A 16400-nucleotide genomic window follows, 5' to 3' on the forward strand; every position below is an offset into this window, starting at 1 on the left:
CATATGGAGGTTCCCAGGCTAGGGGTCTAATCGGAGCTGTAGCCTCCGGCCTATACCAGAGCCACAGCAACTCAGGATCCAAGCCAAGTCTGCAACCTATACCACAGCTCACAGCAACGCTGGATCCTTAACCCACTGAGTGAGGCCAGGGATCGAACCCACAACCTCATGGTTCCTAGTCAGATTCGTTAACCACTGAGCCATGACGGGAACTCTAAGAATGGTCCAAGATTGAAGTAAAGCTTTGTCCAGGATCAGAACCTGCGCACACACCCCCCCCCCCACGTGCCAACTCCATTTCTTATTTCCACTTGCAGGCAAACTCTCCCTTCATAGTCTCAGCATAGCTGCCAGCAGTCCTCAGGGCTCCATGCTGTAAATCTTCTGGAGGTACAGGAGAGAAAAGCATCACTTTACCCTACTCTGATCAGAAGTCCTGGATTTTCTTCGAATTGATAAGCCAAGGACATTTAGTCATCCTTAGTCTCTTGGCTGGAGGTGGGGACTGTGCTGATTGGTATCTGCCACCCCTGGATGCAGCTGCAAGATCACTTTCATGGGGGAACCGTGAAGTGGCTGCCCGGAGGAAGGGAGGTCCCAGAGTCAGGATACTTCTGGCAGAAGCACAGGAGGATGGGCAGATGCCAGAGAAAAACGTCAGTTAGTGTCGGGTAGTTACAGCTGACACTAGAGCACAAGAGGGGAGAACGATGAAATGTAAGGCAGCAGAGTCTATTCCCGTTTCTCATACAAAGTTATTTGTGGGAAAGTAGGAGGTTATGGCTGTAGATTTTGGTTCTATGCTCTAAGTTATTTCAAAGTCCACATTGTATGATGCCGTTGGAGCTTGGGAATAAAATTGTTTTTATTTTAATTTTTATTTTCTCTTTTTGCCTTTTCTAGGGCCGCTTCCCTCGGCATATGGAGGTTCCCAGGCTAGGGGTCTAATCAGAGCTGTAGCCACTGGCCCTACACCAGAGTCACAGCAACACGGGGATCTGAGCCACGCCTACAACCTACACCACAGCTTACGGCAATGCCGGATCCCTAACCCACTGAGCAAGGCCAGGGATCGAACCAGCAACCTCATGGTTCCTAGTCGGATTTGTTAACCACTGCGCCACAGCGGGAACTTCCTAAGATCGGTTTTATCTGGCAGTATTTGAAGCCCAATGAAAGTCAGTTTTCTGAGCTAAATGGCTTCCGTGTCCCCTTATTTCTAGGGCTATGAATGATCATGCTAGCTGAGGTTGGAGTAAGCTCTGAGGAAGAAATGATAGATTTCCTGTCAGGGATTTTGAGTTTGAGGAACCCATGGTTAGATGTATCCTATAAACGGTTACATGTGAGAGCTGAGAACTCAGGCTACTGGAATATGTGGAGTATGTGGGCGGCTGGTTCTTATTCTCCTTGTCAGCCTGCTTTCCCTTCTCAGACACAGACCAAAAGATCAGTGTGTTTCATTCATTCACCAAATAGCAGGGATAAGCTACCCTAGGGCAAGAACTGAGGGAGTTCCTGTCCTGGCGCAGTGGTTAATGATCCGGTGTTGCCATGAGCTGTGGTGTAGGTTGCAGACTCGGCTCGGATCCCGCATTGCTGTGGTTCTGGCGTAGGCCTGTGGCTACAGCTCCGATTAGACCCCTAGCCTGGAAACTTCCATATGCCGCGGGAGCAGCCCAAGAAATAGCAAAAAGACAAAAAAACAAAAACAAACAAACAAAAACTGGCCATGTGGCTGTGGAGAGAAATACTTTCTCACAGAGCCAAAACCACATGGGTTTGAATCCCTGCTCCACTGCTTACCAGCCAGGTAACCCTGAGTGATTTACTTCCCTTCTCTGGGCTTTAGTTTTCTTTTTTTTCTTTTTTTTTTTTTTTTTTGGTTGGTGTCTTTTGTCCTTTTAGAGCTGCACCCGCAGCATATGGAGTTTCCCATAGGGGTCTAATCGGAGCTGTAGTTACCAGCCTACACCACAGCCACAGCAACGCCAGATCAGAGCTGCGTCTGCAACCTACACCACAGCTCACAGCAACACTGGATCCTTAACCCACTGAGCAAGGCCAGGGATCGAACCCACAACCTCGTTCCTAGTTCCAAGTCGGATTCATTTCCATTGTGGCACGACGGGAACTCCTAGGCTTCAGTTTTCACATCTGTGGCATGGGGAACTATCAGGACCAAAGGGGTTATGAGTATCACATGAGTTAATAGTAATTAACTGCTTAGATCAGCTTCTGACTCATTGCAAGTACTGTATATGCATTTGCTGTTATTACTGTTGTCATTATAATCATGGCTTAGGTCATAAGTGTAAGAAGCTTCCCACGGGAGAGCGTATGGAATAATAAGATGGAGGATTAGGTACCCTAGACCACAGGGAATGTGACTCTCCAGGGATTTATTTAAATAGATGTTTAATAAATATTTCCTTTGCTACCCTTGCCTCTTCTTTATTCACAGTACTTGTCTATCATCAAAAGACTTTTTTAAAAAAATTTTATTATAGTTGATTTATAGTGTTCTGTTGATTTCTGCTGTACAGCAAAGTGACCCAATTATACATCCATATACATTCTTTTTTCCACATTATCCTCCATCATGTTCCATCACAAGTGATTGGAAATAGTCCCCCTGTACTGTATACACCAGGATCTCATTGCTTATCTACTCCAGATGCAATAATTTGCATCCACTAACCCCAAACTCCCAGTCCAACACACTCCCTCCTCCTCCCTCTTGTCAACCACAAGTCTGTTCTCCATGTCCATGGGTTCGTTTCTCTTCTGTAGATAGGTTCATTTGTGCCATATATTGGATTCCAGATATAAGTGGAATCTTTCTGATTTACTTCACTTAGTATGAGAGTCTCTAGTTCCATCCGTGTTGCTGCAAATGGCATTGTTTGTTTTTTTCCTGGCTGAATAGTATTCCATTGAGTATATGTACCACATCTTCTTAATGCATTCATCTGTTGATGGACATCTAAGTTGTTTCCATGTCTTGGCTATTGTGAACAGTGCTGCAGCGAACACAGGGGTGCATGTATCTTTTTCAGTGAAAGTCTTGTCTGGATATATGCCCAAGAATGGGATTACTGGATCATATGGCAGTATTATATTTAGCTTTCTGAGGTACCACCATACTGTTTTCCGTAGTGGTTGTACTAAAGGACTGTTTTTTACTTCATATTAGCCCGTTACAAAGAGAAACACAGAGGGTCTCAGTTTTTGTTTTTTGTTTTTTTGTTTTTTTTGGTGGTGGTGGTGGTGGTTTTTTGCCTTTTGCTTTCTGGGATTTTTTTGGCCACAGCGTGTAGTGACTTAATGTGGGATCTCAGTTCCCAGACCAGAGATTGAACCTGGGTGACAGTGGTGAAAGCGTCAAGTCCCAACCACTAAGAGCACCAGGGAACATCTGTAGTGTTCCATATTTATTGTCTGTGGTCATTTAAATGACTCTCTTCACTTTCTCTCCTTCTCCATTCATATTCACCGTGCTTTTGCCTGTTTTATTTTTTCCAGCCTTCCAATATATTCTTTGCAATGGATGATGTGGTCAAGGTTGGAGACTTTGGATTGGTGACTGCAATGGACCAGGATGAGGAAGACGAGATGGTTCTGACCCCAATGCCAGGGTACGCCAGACATACAGGACAAGTGGGGACCAAGCTATATATGAGCCCAGAGCAGGTAAGCTTTGCTTTCCTTATGAAGTAAAAATAGATTTTTAGTTAGCCTGGTGGCAAGTGAGATATACCCCCTGAATTTCCACCCATGCTCTATGTAAAATGCCCAGTAAAATAAAATCTGAAAATGAGAAGTGGTAGCAGTGATCTACAAGCAACACAGCGAGAGGTGCAATTTCTACAGCCTTCATAGGGGATGGATTAAGAAAACCACTAACAATGCATAAAATGTGCTCACCCTCCACACCAGAACCTGACAACAACCAGAAGTTTAGAAAGAGACTTTGAATGTCTTTGTCCCAAACTTAAATCTAATTCACCCTGTGTGGACTATGTAGGGTCTGTTTTCTGAGCTGGCTGGAGGTAGTGTTCTGATCTGCTCTCTACAATAAGCCACAGGCAACTTCCAGCATGTAGCATGGCAGGAGATGGAGGTAGATAGGCTGAGATATGTTGCCCCATGGACGCTTAGTCTCCAAATTAGAAGCATGGTAAATGGGACGGGCGCTGGAAGGGTGGCGGGAGTGGGGCATCCTGGGAGCTTCAGCACAGCACCCCTGGCCACCGGCTGCTGAGCTGGTGATACAAGCGTTTACGTGCTTAGGGTCAGCGTTCTCACACTCTCCAGTCAGTGCCTGTTTATATGTGTAAGCGTGACTGAGAGCTCAAGAATTTTTCTTTTGGGGTTTTGCCAAAAGAAATTTTCCAATATTTGCCATATTAGAGATTAAAAGAGAATTTCATAAAATTATATTAATTCAGTTAAAAACAACAGTATTAAATTATCACAGCTTCAATATTTTTTTTTAATGGAGTTCCCCTTGTGGTGCAGCAGAAACAATCCAACTAGTAACCACGAGGTTGCGGTTGATCCCTGGCCTCGCTCAGTGGGTTAAGGATCCGGCGTTGCCATGAGCTGTGGTGTAGGTTGCCAATTCTGCTGTGGCATTGCTGTGGTTGTGGCGTAGGCCGGCAGCTGTGGCTTCGAATAGCAGTTAGACCCCTAGCCTTGGACCATCCATATGCTGTGGATGTGGCACTAAAAAGCAAAAAGATTTTTTTTTTTGGCTGCTATGTGCAGTGGCTTGTTGTGGGATCTCAGTTCCCAGACCATGTATTGAACCACAGCAGTGAAAGTGCTGAATCCTAATCACTAGACCACCAGGGAACTCCTGTCAAGATATTTTTTGAAGAATAACTATTTCAAAACAAAAAAAAAAAAACCAAAAACCAAAAAACTAGTGAGAAATGTGGCATTTATTTATTTCCATTTTTGTAAAGCCCTTTCCTCTCTGGCTTTTAAGAGCTAGAGTTCATGTCTGCCTTTGCACTTAATCCCTTGCAGTATGTTCTTTTTGGCTCAAGTATATGAGGAAAATCTGACTTCAGGCAGATATGCAGTTGGGAAGGGAGGAATATTTTAATGCCATTTTCAGGTAGTTGTGGGTTTTGATGGGACATCAAAACTCACTAAGTGAAAGTTTCTGAAGAGTCTTTATCCCCATGGAATTGAAAATCATAGCAGTGAACCTTTTGTATTCTGTTCCTTTAACAACCCTTGGTCCCTTTTGCACTTTGAATGGACCTTTCACCCACGTGTGGTTTTATAAAATTGTGCATCTGTCATGTGGAAACGATTGCTTCCCTAAGTTATGCGTTTTTTCCAAAAGTTGTTCCAATTCATTATACAATATTTTTTTTAAAAAAATCATTCTGGTTAACATCACCACCAATCTCACCAGAAAAGGTTTTAAGTATTAGGAAGCTGTTAGGTTCCCAGTGATGGATACCACTTTCCCAAAATTCTGATGCTCCCTTCCAAGCTCAATTTTTACTGTTGGCAACAAATCCTGTCAGTTTTACTTGATGTGCCATTCTCACTTTGTTCAACTTTAAGGAAACGTCTGGCTCGTCTCCAAGTCTGCAGGACCATAGTTTGTCTACCAATTGTTCTTTCAAGTCAAAGTGGTGTTCTGTGAAAAGAGCAGCTAGTTCATATAGTAACTTAAACAACTGCACAATGGCTTTCTCTTGAGACAACTGTGGTACTTTGGTGTGGAGCAGAAAGGCTTTGTGAGCACTTCCCGTTTTGTCACACAGAGTATTAAGAGGATGTGTGGAGTTCCCGTCGTGGCTCAGCAGAAACGAAACTTACTAGTATTCCTGAGGACACAGGTTTGATCCCTGGCCTCACTCAGTAGGTTAAGGATCCGGCATTGCTGTGAGCTGTGGTGTAGGTCACAGACGTGGCTCAGATCCCGAGTTGCTGTGGCTGTGGTGTAGGCCAGCAGCTACAGCTCTGATTCAACCCCTAGCCTTGGAACCTCCATATGCTGTGGGTGTGGCCCTAAAAAAATATATATATATTTTTTAAAGAGTATTTGTATGTAAGGGGCAAGACGGAATAAAATTAATTGTTTTTCCTGCTTCGGCAAGGATGTTTTAAGTGAAAGCGTTTGTTTCTTTTAAACTTTAAGTACATAGCACTGAAGAACATTACTACTAATAGTATGATTTGGTACCTTGATTTTATGCTAAGGTTCAGTGGTGCAAATGTCAACTCAGAGAAAAGACAAATCATGTCTTAGTATTATGAAAATATCCTTGAATTTGTAGATCTCCTGAAAGGATGGTGGGACCCCCAGGTATGCATAGACCACACTTTGAGAAGTGATGGATTAGGTTATCTTTGGTAGGTTATATAACTGATGGATTAGCTTATCTTTGGAAGGTTATATAACTGATGGATTAGCTTATCTTTGGGAGGTTATATTAGAAACCAGTTATAGGAATTGGCCTTTGAGGTGGAATTGGCCTTTATTTTACTGTTGTACAGTAGCCTTTTCGACTGCTTGAGTTGTTTATAGGACTCAAGTGTTTTCTTTTTCATGCGTAACATTATCATTTCTTTATTTAATTAAAAGCATTTTTTAAAAGAAACCCTATACTTAGACATCTTAAATCGTAAAGATAAAGAAAAAATAGAATAAGTATTTAGGTAGGGGAAAAAAAAAGACAGATTAAAGCTTCAAAAGCTTGTTTTCTGTAACACTCAACCCTAGAAGACAATAAAGCAGTATGTTCAGTTTTGGTGAAAAATAGCTGTGAACCACAAATCACCTAGCCATATAGTTTTCTGGCCATAAAGTTATTCATATAAAAGAAATCAGGTATTTTCAGATAGGTAAAAATTTTAAAAGAATCTTAAGTAAAAAAGCAAGGGACAGAACTGTGTGCATCATGTGTAAAGGATATATATTTGCTTATATTCACAGAAAGAGCTCTGGAAGAATATGCAGGAAACAAATGGTTACAGGGCAGTAGGCAGAGGGAAAGTGACTGGAAGGGAAACTGGTATACTTCTTTTTTGAATCATGTGAATGCGTTCCCTAGTAAAAGTGAGTTTAAGAAGGGAGATATTTGTTTAGGATATTTTAGTGACTTGTACATTTTGCTGGTAGGAGCAGGACTGTGAAAACCATCCCTTTATACAAATCTCTGCCCACGTGTCCTTCTGCCCTGGGGTAGATGAAATTAAATAGGAACATTAAGTGGTAGTAAACACTTATTGCTAAGTTGCTTTTCATGAACAAGCGCTGATGCTCTCCAGATAGCGCAGGAGGCGTCCTTTTCACTGCACCGTGATAGCTCTGTTTTGAACGTATTTCCTTTGAATCCCTCCCAAAACCCCAGAAGGAGGGAAGGGAAGGGAGGAAGGCATTGCAGCGCCAAGCTGTTGCTGGAACTTTCCACCTGACATTCTATTAGCAGAGAGGCAGCCTGGCTATTAGAAGAATCAGGTAGACAGGTATCAGGTGTAGTTCAGAGAAGAAGTTCTGAAGGGTTCGTTGTCCCTGACAAGCACCAATTGATTCCTCCACCTAAGAAATGCTGGTGTGAGTCTCCCACAGTGACACCCTCCTTTGGCCTTTGTCAAAAGTCAAGTTATGGGCCTCGAGTCATTTTCCCAAATAAAGGGGTTCTGCTGACTCCCTGGAGGTGGCTTTTAATTTGAATGAGGCTTCATTTCATTAGAGGAGTTGGGTTGTAATTCATTTGTTCATTTTACCAAATCAGAATTTATTGAGGGCCGTCTCTATACTTAGCCCATTGCTGGGTGATAGGAAGACAAAAGAAGCAGTTCCCTCCCCTCCAGGACTTTATCATCTAGTTGTGAAAAATAAGAAATACACACATGAAAAACACAACCAAGAATGCAAAGAAGTCCATAATTAAGGGCCATAATGAGGGCTAACCACAGTTGATTAGTGGTTTGGAGTAATGAAGTTTTTCTCATAAAAATAGGTGAGGGCTAAGATGTTTAGCAATGAGAGATTTGCTTTAGATAGTGCTTGCTTTGAAAAACTTCCCCCAGGGGTAGTGGAGCAGCTTTTCTTGGCTCCCTCAGACTTTTTTTTTAGCATCGCAAGGCTCCAGGTTTCCGCTGGGCCAATTTTGCTGATGCCTATCTCAGGGCTATACCTGGGCTTCCTTCTGTAATGCTGAGTGGTTTAATTACTCTCGCTGAGATGAGCTGAAGGAAAGAGGCTTGAGAGATGATTAACTCTTTGCTAACATTTTTACATACACAGCGAAACCAAGAAGTGACTGAGTCACCTTGGGGTTCACTCGCTCTGTTACTGCTATCTCCGTCAGTGTTTTTCTAACATCTCCTCTTTATTTGGGATTTCAGATTCATGGAAACAGCTACTCTCATAAAGTGGACATCTTTTCTTTAGGCCTCATTCTGTTTGAATTGCTGTACCCATTCGGCACTCAGATGGAGAGGGTCCGGGTAAGTTCGCCCCTCCTCAGAAAAGGAAGAAAATACTCTTAACTTTACAAAAGAAAGCATTTGAAAAGAAGTTATTCTTTTTTTTTTTTGCCTTTTTTAGGGCTGCTCCCATGGCATTTGGAGGTCCCCAGGCTAGGGGTCCAATCAGAGCTGTAGCCGCCGGCCTACGCCACAGCCACAGCAACTCAGGATCTGAGCTGCGTCTGCAACCTACACCACAGCTCATGGCAATGCTGGATCCTTAACCCACCCACTGAGCGAGGCCAGGGATCGAACCTGCAACCTCATGGTTCCTAGGAGGATTCATCAACCACTGCGCTATGATGGGAATTCCCAAGAAGTTATTCTTAATACCAGCAGAGTAGTTAACTACAAGGGGTCATGTGAGTGATACAGGAAGAATTTGCAGACTGTTCTTTGTTGCTTAAATTCATCATAACCTAATACTAGCTCTTGTTACTGAAATGTGCAAGAAGTGCAAAGCTAGGGGAATCTCAGGGTGAAGGAGTGGGGGTGATGGTGGGGGGTGGGGACACAGTTGGTCAGAGGAGAATTTTCCAGAGGACAAGTGGCCACACACTCATACACTTTAAAGCTGGCAAACTAAGCCTAATCAGGGTTTGTTTCCTTCTCAGAATAAACTATGACATGGCCTTTAAGGAAGATAATATCAAAAGTCTCTTAAAAGTCAGCCTCTGCCACATTCTTCCCCATCCTCCATAAGGAGTCAACCCTCAGCTTTTCTGGCTGTTGTCTCTGTACTTACTTCCATATTTCCCAAATTTATATTGGTATTACCATTTCTTAATTTATCAGTTTTAGACCTTATCTATTGACTGCTGGCCACAGTAGAAGATAAACTTCCCACATAGAACCAAAAGGATCCCCAAGTATGCTATACAAGAAATAGGGGAAAAGAAGAAAATTTAAAAAAATCAAAATAACTGAATTTTAGAACACCAGGCGTAAAAGCCCTAAAAGCTTACAGAAAAAAATAAATAAATAAAATGGGTCCAACACATGTAAAGAATTAGGAACCATATGTCATCAAAATTTATGTACTTCGGAGTTCCCGTTGTAGCTCAGTGGGTTAAGAACCCAGCATAGTGTCTGTGAGGATGCGGGTTCAATCCCTGCCCTCACTCAGTGAGTTAAGGATCCGGCATTGCCGTGGCTGCGGTGTAGGTCACAGCTGCAGCTCCGATTCAGTCCCTAGCCTGGGAACCTCCATATGCTGCAGGTGTGGCCATAAACAGAAAAAAAAAAAATTATAAGTACATCAAAGGACTATCAAGAAAGAGCAAATGCAGCCCACAGAATGAGAAAAAATATGTGTGAATCATATATCTAATAAGGTTCTAGTATCCAGAATATATAAAGAACTACTACAATTCGGCAACAAAAAGGCAATCCAATTAAAAAATGGGCAAAGGACTTGAACAGACATTTCTCCAAAGAAGATTACAAATGGCCAATAAGCATAACATCATTATTCATCATAGAAATGCAAATCAAAATCAGAGAGCTTCCACTTCACGCCATCCAAGATGGCTATAGTAAAAAAAACAAACAAACAGGAAATAAAGTGTTGGAGAGGATGTGGAGAAATTAGAACCCTCCTACAGTGCTGGTAGGAATATGAAATGGTACAGCCACTGTGGAAAATGGCTCCTCAAAAAGTTAAACATTTGGAGTTCCCGTCATGGTGCAGTGGAAATGAATCCGACTAGGAACCATGAGGTTTCAGGTTCAATCCCTGGCCTCGCTCAGTGGGTTAAGGATCCGGTGTTGGTGTGAGCTGTGGTGTAGGCCAGTGGCTGCAGTCCGATTAGACCCCTAGCCTGGGAACCTCCATATGCTGCGGGTGCAGCCCTAAAAAGACAAAAAGACCAAAAAAAAAAAAAAAAAGTTACACATGGAATTACCATATGACCTGGCAGTTCTGCTCCTAAGTATATACCCAAGAGAAATGGAAACACTGGTCCACACAAAAACCTATACGCAGTTGTTTACAATAGCATTTTGATAATAGCCAGAAAGTAGAAATGCCCCAAATATCTACTGGCTGATGAATGGCAAAGCCAAATGTAGTATGCCCATGCAATGGAATATTATTCAGCCATGAAAAGGAATGTGCTATTGATACATACTATAGCACAGGTGAACCTTGAAAACATCACACTAAGTGAAGGAAGCAGGCTAGAGATTGTATGATTCCATTGACTTGAAATATCCAAAATAGGCAAACCTATAGAAACAAGTAGATGGGGTGCCAGGAGCTGGGGGTAGAAGGAGATGGAGAGTGACTGCTGAATGAGACAAGGTTTCTCTTTGGGTGATGAAAGTGTTCTGGAATTAGATAGTGGCAATAGCTGTACAACATTGTGAATAGAATAAAAACCACTGAAGCATGCATTTTAAAATGGTTAAAGTCGTGAATTTAATGTCTGTAAATTTCAAGAAGCAAATTTTCTAAAATAGTTATGTTAAATGTTTTGGTTAAATGAAGCCATGCAAATATTGTTCTATGCTAAACCAAATAATGTACTCTGACTTACTTTTCTTTCTGATAGTTTTTTTGTTTTTTTCAGAATTGCTTTTTCTCAATCGCCTCATTTTCTATGAACCTTTGATGTAGTTTTAACAGATGTGCAAAATCTGTCATATATCAAACAATATTTTCTCTGTGCTTCGGTATAGCCTAGATAGATATGTAGATAGATAGGGACTTCATTTTTTGCTTTGTCCTCCAGTCTGGGCTGATCGCCCCCTAGACCTTCTGTAAGTTGTCATTCAAGGGTGTACTTCTGCTCTCCTGGCTTGGACCCCATGTTTCCTAGAGTCCTTGTTTTCCTTTTGTTTATTTGTTTGCTCTTTTGCATCCCTCTCTTATTTTGCTAGAGCATATTCTGCAGTAAATTTCTCAGAAAGAATGGATGAGAGAGAAATTTCGAGAGTCCTTGGGTATCTGAAAATGTATTTTTTTTAAATCCATACTCACGCATAATTGATGAATTGACTGAGGTCCAGTTTGGAATTGGAAATAATTTCCCATCAGAACCTTGAGGGCATTGCCCCATTTCCTGATGGCTCCCAGTGCTGCTGATGAAAAGCTGGTGCCTGATTTTTTTGTGGGAGAGCCATTGGACCTGTTAGATTTTCCTCTCTGCAAGCTTTTAGGCTTTACTTTTTTTTTTAAGATGTTATGTGACTTAATATTAGTTGTGTGTGTCCAAACTCAAGCATTTATCTGCACTGGTTCGGTATGACCTGCCTATTGGCAGATGAAACCGTCCCTTGCAGGGCCTGCAGCATGGATCCTTCTAGTGAAGTTTCTGTTTTCTTTTAGTGAAAAGTAACGAATACCAACCCAGTTCTGATTTTTGTTTAAGTACCCTCCAGCTTAGCTTTCAGGAAATCTGAAGACACATTTGCTTTCTTTTCTCAAAACTGGTTTTGCTTATCATTACCAAAGGAGTAGGAGACACTGTGCTAAATAGTTGGCCTGAAATACCTCAGTTTAAGACTCAAAACAGTCATACTGGGTGGGGCCTGTTATACTTGCTTTATAGGTAAGGAAGCTGGAATATAAAAAAGAGGGATTATTTGTATGAAAATGTCCTAAAAAACTTTCAAAAGTTTAGTTTTTAAATTCAGAATTTAGCACAATTGACTTAATTTTCTTTGCTCAAAAAAAAAAAAAAAACTGTTCTTTCTTATAAAATACAAAGGAGTTATCAACTAATGGAGAGTCTAATAGAAATATATTTGTGTTCATGAAGGATTGAATTATGTTTGACACAAATCAGTCCATTTTCAGTTAAAATTCAGGTGTCAGTATCGTGTACAATTTGAGCATAATTATACCTGAACCATTTCCTAGATTTGGTGATTGGGTGTTATGTGCATCTCTGCTCAGGAAGTACTTATGTGTAGATTATCAAGTCAGGAAAAGCTGTTGATAAGTTTTCCATCTGCTTAAAAAGAGAAGTTAAGTTGAAATCTTAAGCAGGCTGGCAGAACATCATCTAATAAAGGATTGGTATCCAAAATAAATTAAGGGGAAAAAAAAAAAGTTTTCCTTCTGCTTAATTCTTAACCATTTAGTCACTCTGTTAGAGTATCCAAAAAAAAAAAAAAAACCCTCTGTTTAAATAAATCCACATATCAAATTAGATTTAAAGATAAGTAACACTTTTCTTTCTTTTCAGATCTTAACTGATGTAAGAGATCTCAAATTTCCACCACTCTTTACTCAGAAATATCCTCGGGAGGTTTGTATAAGTCTCATCATTTCTTTTCTTTAGAATCTTACTTAGACCATAAAGGATCCTTAGTGGTTAGGTCAACAGTTTCCCCACTTTACAGATGAGGAAGCCTAAGATCTAGAGAGGAAACCCTGTTCTGATGCCCAGAACACCCAACTTGTTAAAACCAAAGGCTGGAACTTGGCCCGGGTCCTGGGCCCAGTGTTCTGTGCTCCAAGCTGCCTCTCGTCCCAGCCTAGAATTGTAGCAACCTTGTGTTTCTACAAGGCTGAACTCCTAGCTCACCCTCACAGGAACTGAGTTGCCATTATGACCATGCCATTAGTTTCTTTATCTTAGTGAATTTCGGAGGGATCTTAAAAAAAAATGGCTTCTTAAAAAAAAAAGTCACTGGAGTTCCCATTGTGGCTCAGGGGGTTAAGGATCCAGCTAGTATCCATGAGGATACAGTTTCCATCCCTGGCCTCACTCAGTGGGTTAAGGATCTGGCGTTGCTGTGGCTGTGGCGTAGGCCAGCAGCTGTAACTCTGATTTGACACCTAGCCTGGGAACTTCCCTATGCTACAGGTATGGCCCTAAAATGAAAAAAAAGTCACTAATTTCCACTGATTTTGTGTGGATTTAAGCTACTCAGAGTGACATAGTAAATGGTTCAAAAGAGTGGGAAAAGAAAATGAAGCTGGTCTTGATTGTGAGAACTATGTATAATGAACTTTTGAGGTTTCTTTTTGCCATTTTTGTTTATGCAAACAAAATTTGATATTGAAATTTTTTTTCTTTTTTTTTTTTTGTCTTTTGTCTTTTTAGGGCCACACCTGAGGCATATGGAGGCTTCCAGGCTAGGGGTCTAGTCAGAGCTATTGCTGCTGGCCTGCGGCAGAGCCACAGCAACGCCAGATCCGAGCCACATCTGTGACCTACACCACAGCTCATGGCAATGCCGGATCCTCAACCCACTGAGCAAGGCCAGGGATCAAACCCGAAACCTCATGGTTCCTAGTCTGATTCGTTTCTACTGTGCCTAGACAGGAACTCCTGCTACTGAAATTTATGCATTGATAAATCTTGAATTTTTCATAGTAAATTAAGTTGAAGTAAATTGGATGGTGTGGCTAATTATCAAATTGGAAAGTCACATTTGTCTTTTGATATAAATATAATGAAGTGTTGCATTAAAAATGAACTTTATAGCAATATAGAGATATACTAGCCTAAAATGAAATATATTTTACTAAAAATTATTTTGTTATATATTTTGTAAAGTTGATGAATCAATTCCCCAGAGGCTCATGAGAGTCTGTGTTACCTTAAAGAGGTTCAGAAAAATCAAGAAAATGGGTTAGGTACTGATCTCTGGCATGGTTATTTTTTAATTGAAATCTTTATTAAGCTTGTTGTACATTCACATGCATGAGTGTGATGATGATGATTTTAAAGATAAATTTATTTTAAAAGTCAGGTTAGGGAGTTCCCCTCATGGCTCAGCAGGAGCAAACCCGACTAGTATCCATGAAGTTGCGGGTTTGATCCCTGGCCTCACTCAATGGGTTAAGGACCCAGCATTGCCATGAGCTGTGGTGTAGGTCACAGACATGGCTTTGATTCTACTCCTAGCCTGGGAACTTCCATATGCCTCAAGTGAAGCCCTTAAAAAAAAAAAAAAAAAATCAGATGCTGTCTTTGTTTCAAAGATGTGATTCAGAACCTTTACTGTATGTTAGCAAATAATCAGTTACCCTAGAATGATCTAGGTGTATTTGGAGTAGAGGTTGGCCAAACTATGACCCACAGATCAAATCCAGCCTGCTGCCCATTTTTGTGATAAAGTTTTATGGGAACACAGCCAGGCCCACTTGCTTACATACAGTCTGTGGCCACTTTTGTACTTCAGTGGCAGAGTTGAGAAATTGTGTCAAAAACTGGCTCGCAAACAATATAGTTATAGACACATTTGGCTGACTCCTGATTTAGGCAGCTGTGTAGTGGTCCAGACCTGGCCCTTTCATCATGAAACACTTTTTATATTCCAGTTTGCGATGGTGCAGGACATGCTCTCCCCATCCCCCACCGAGCGGCCCGAAGCTGCAAACATCATTGAAAATGCAATATTTGAGGACTTGGAGTTTCCGGGAAAAACAGTGCTCAGACAGAGGTCTCGCTCCATGAGCTCATCAGGAACGAAACATTCAAGACACTCCAGCAGCTCCCATAGCCCTTTGCCAAGCAATTAATTTTAAGTCCTGCTCACACCCCTAACAGGTGACATGGAATAGCCCACCTCGAAGGAATGTCGCTTTCAAAATTGTGAACTTGAAAATTTTGTACTTGCTCAGTTTCCTTTTGGACTGCTTTTTCTAAGTCCAGTTTCAACTGGATTTTGGAGCTCAAACCTAATTTGAGCTAACTCTTGATTTTTGCTCTACTTAAGGAGAGGGCTGTCACTGAATCACGTGGGGTCCTTTTCCTTCGTTGGTCTCTTGAAACTGGCCAGTGAAGCATTACAGCCCTCACGTTTTTGCCTAGGGAGGTAACATGTATAGAGAGGATTATAAAATGGAAATATTTTTATAGTACAGAAGAATGAGAGCCTCTACATGTGGTAACTAACTATATTGTTCTAGAAATAGATTTTCTAGAGATAGAGTGGTGATTTTGAAACTGATTTCCAAAAAAGCTGACTCCATTTTTGTCCCTGGCGGGTAAATGAGGAATCTGCATTATTTTGGAGGACAAGGAGCACAAAAGCATAATGGTTTATGTCCAGAGCTAGTTTTGTAGTGACATTTGTAGCATTAAATAACTTTTATTCCTTAGATGGCCCTAGGGAGAATTTAAGAGCTTTTTGTACTTTTACCTCCAGGAAAGGGGAAGTGAAGCTTTTTGTGTAAATTGGTCAGAAGTTCTGGTTTGGGGAGGAAAAAAGCTGTAGTATGAAATGAATCATGTATTACAACTAACTTCTTCAATTATGGACTTTTTAAACCTAAGGAAATCTTAAGTGTCTTAAACATCATACTGTAGGTCGGTACTTTCCCAAACTAATTACAGATAACAGTTTAATCATCTAATTTCCTAGTCTTTTTTATTTTTCAATGTAAATATGTTTATTTTTTATTTATAAAAATCCTGAACTCAATCCATTTGGGTTGGTGGTGTACAGAACGCACTTAAGTGTGTTAACTATTGTGACTTCTTTCAAGTCTAAATGATTTAATAAAACTTTTAAAAATGATTTATGGTTGATTCTTTTGGGGAGGGAACCAGCCCCTCAAATGGTAGTTTTTCTAATTATTAAATAGGATCGCACGTCTAAGAAGCGTCATAACCCTGCTTTCACGAAAACGTTTTCTTGGAGTTCCCGTCGTGGCTCAGTGGCTAACGAATCTGACCAGGAACCATGAAGTTGCAGGTTTGATCCCTGGCCTTGCTCAGTGGGTTAAGGATCCAGCGTTGCCGTGAGCTGTGGTGTAGGTCACAGACGTGGCTCAGATCCCACGTTGCTGTGGCTCTGGTGTAGGCCGGTGGCTACAGCTCCGATTCGACCTGTAGCCTGGGAACCTCCATGTGCCGCAGGAGTGGCCCAAGAAATGGTAAAAAAACAAACAAACAAACAAAAAGTATTCTTGGGAGTTCCCATTGTGGCTCAGC

At 41.3% G+C, this 16400-nt stretch overlaps 1 protein-coding gene across 5 annotated transcripts in view; it reads left to right on the forward strand.

The window, feature by feature from the left end:
* EIF2AK3 (eukaryotic translation initiation factor 2 alpha kinase 3) overlaps window positions 1–15984 on the forward strand; it is an 83025-nt gene extending 67041 nt beyond the window's left edge. For 4 of the 5 annotated variants that reach the window (XM_047781564.1, XM_047781563.1, XM_047781566.1 and 1 more), the window contains 4 exons: window positions 3526–3693; window positions 8383–8484; window positions 12696–12758; window positions 14783–15984. In XM_047781564.1, coding sequence (XP_047637520.1) covers window positions 3526–3693; window positions 8383–8484; window positions 12696–12758; window positions 14783–14983 — 534 coding nt within the window. In that variant the 3' untranslated portion in view covers window positions 14984–15984. The remainder of the gene's footprint in view (window positions 1–3525; window positions 3694–8382; window positions 8485–12695; window positions 12759–14782) is intronic. The other variant, XM_047781565.1, reaches the window with a different exon arrangement.
* Window positions 15985–16400: the final 416 nt, after the last annotated feature.

The sequence above is a fragment of the Phacochoerus africanus genome, chromosome 5 (genome assembly GCF_016906955.1).
Source record: "Phacochoerus africanus isolate WHEZ1 chromosome 5, ROS_Pafr_v1, whole genome shotgun sequence".
NCBI lineage: Eukaryota > Metazoa > Chordata > Mammalia > Artiodactyla > Suidae > Phacochoerus > Phacochoerus africanus.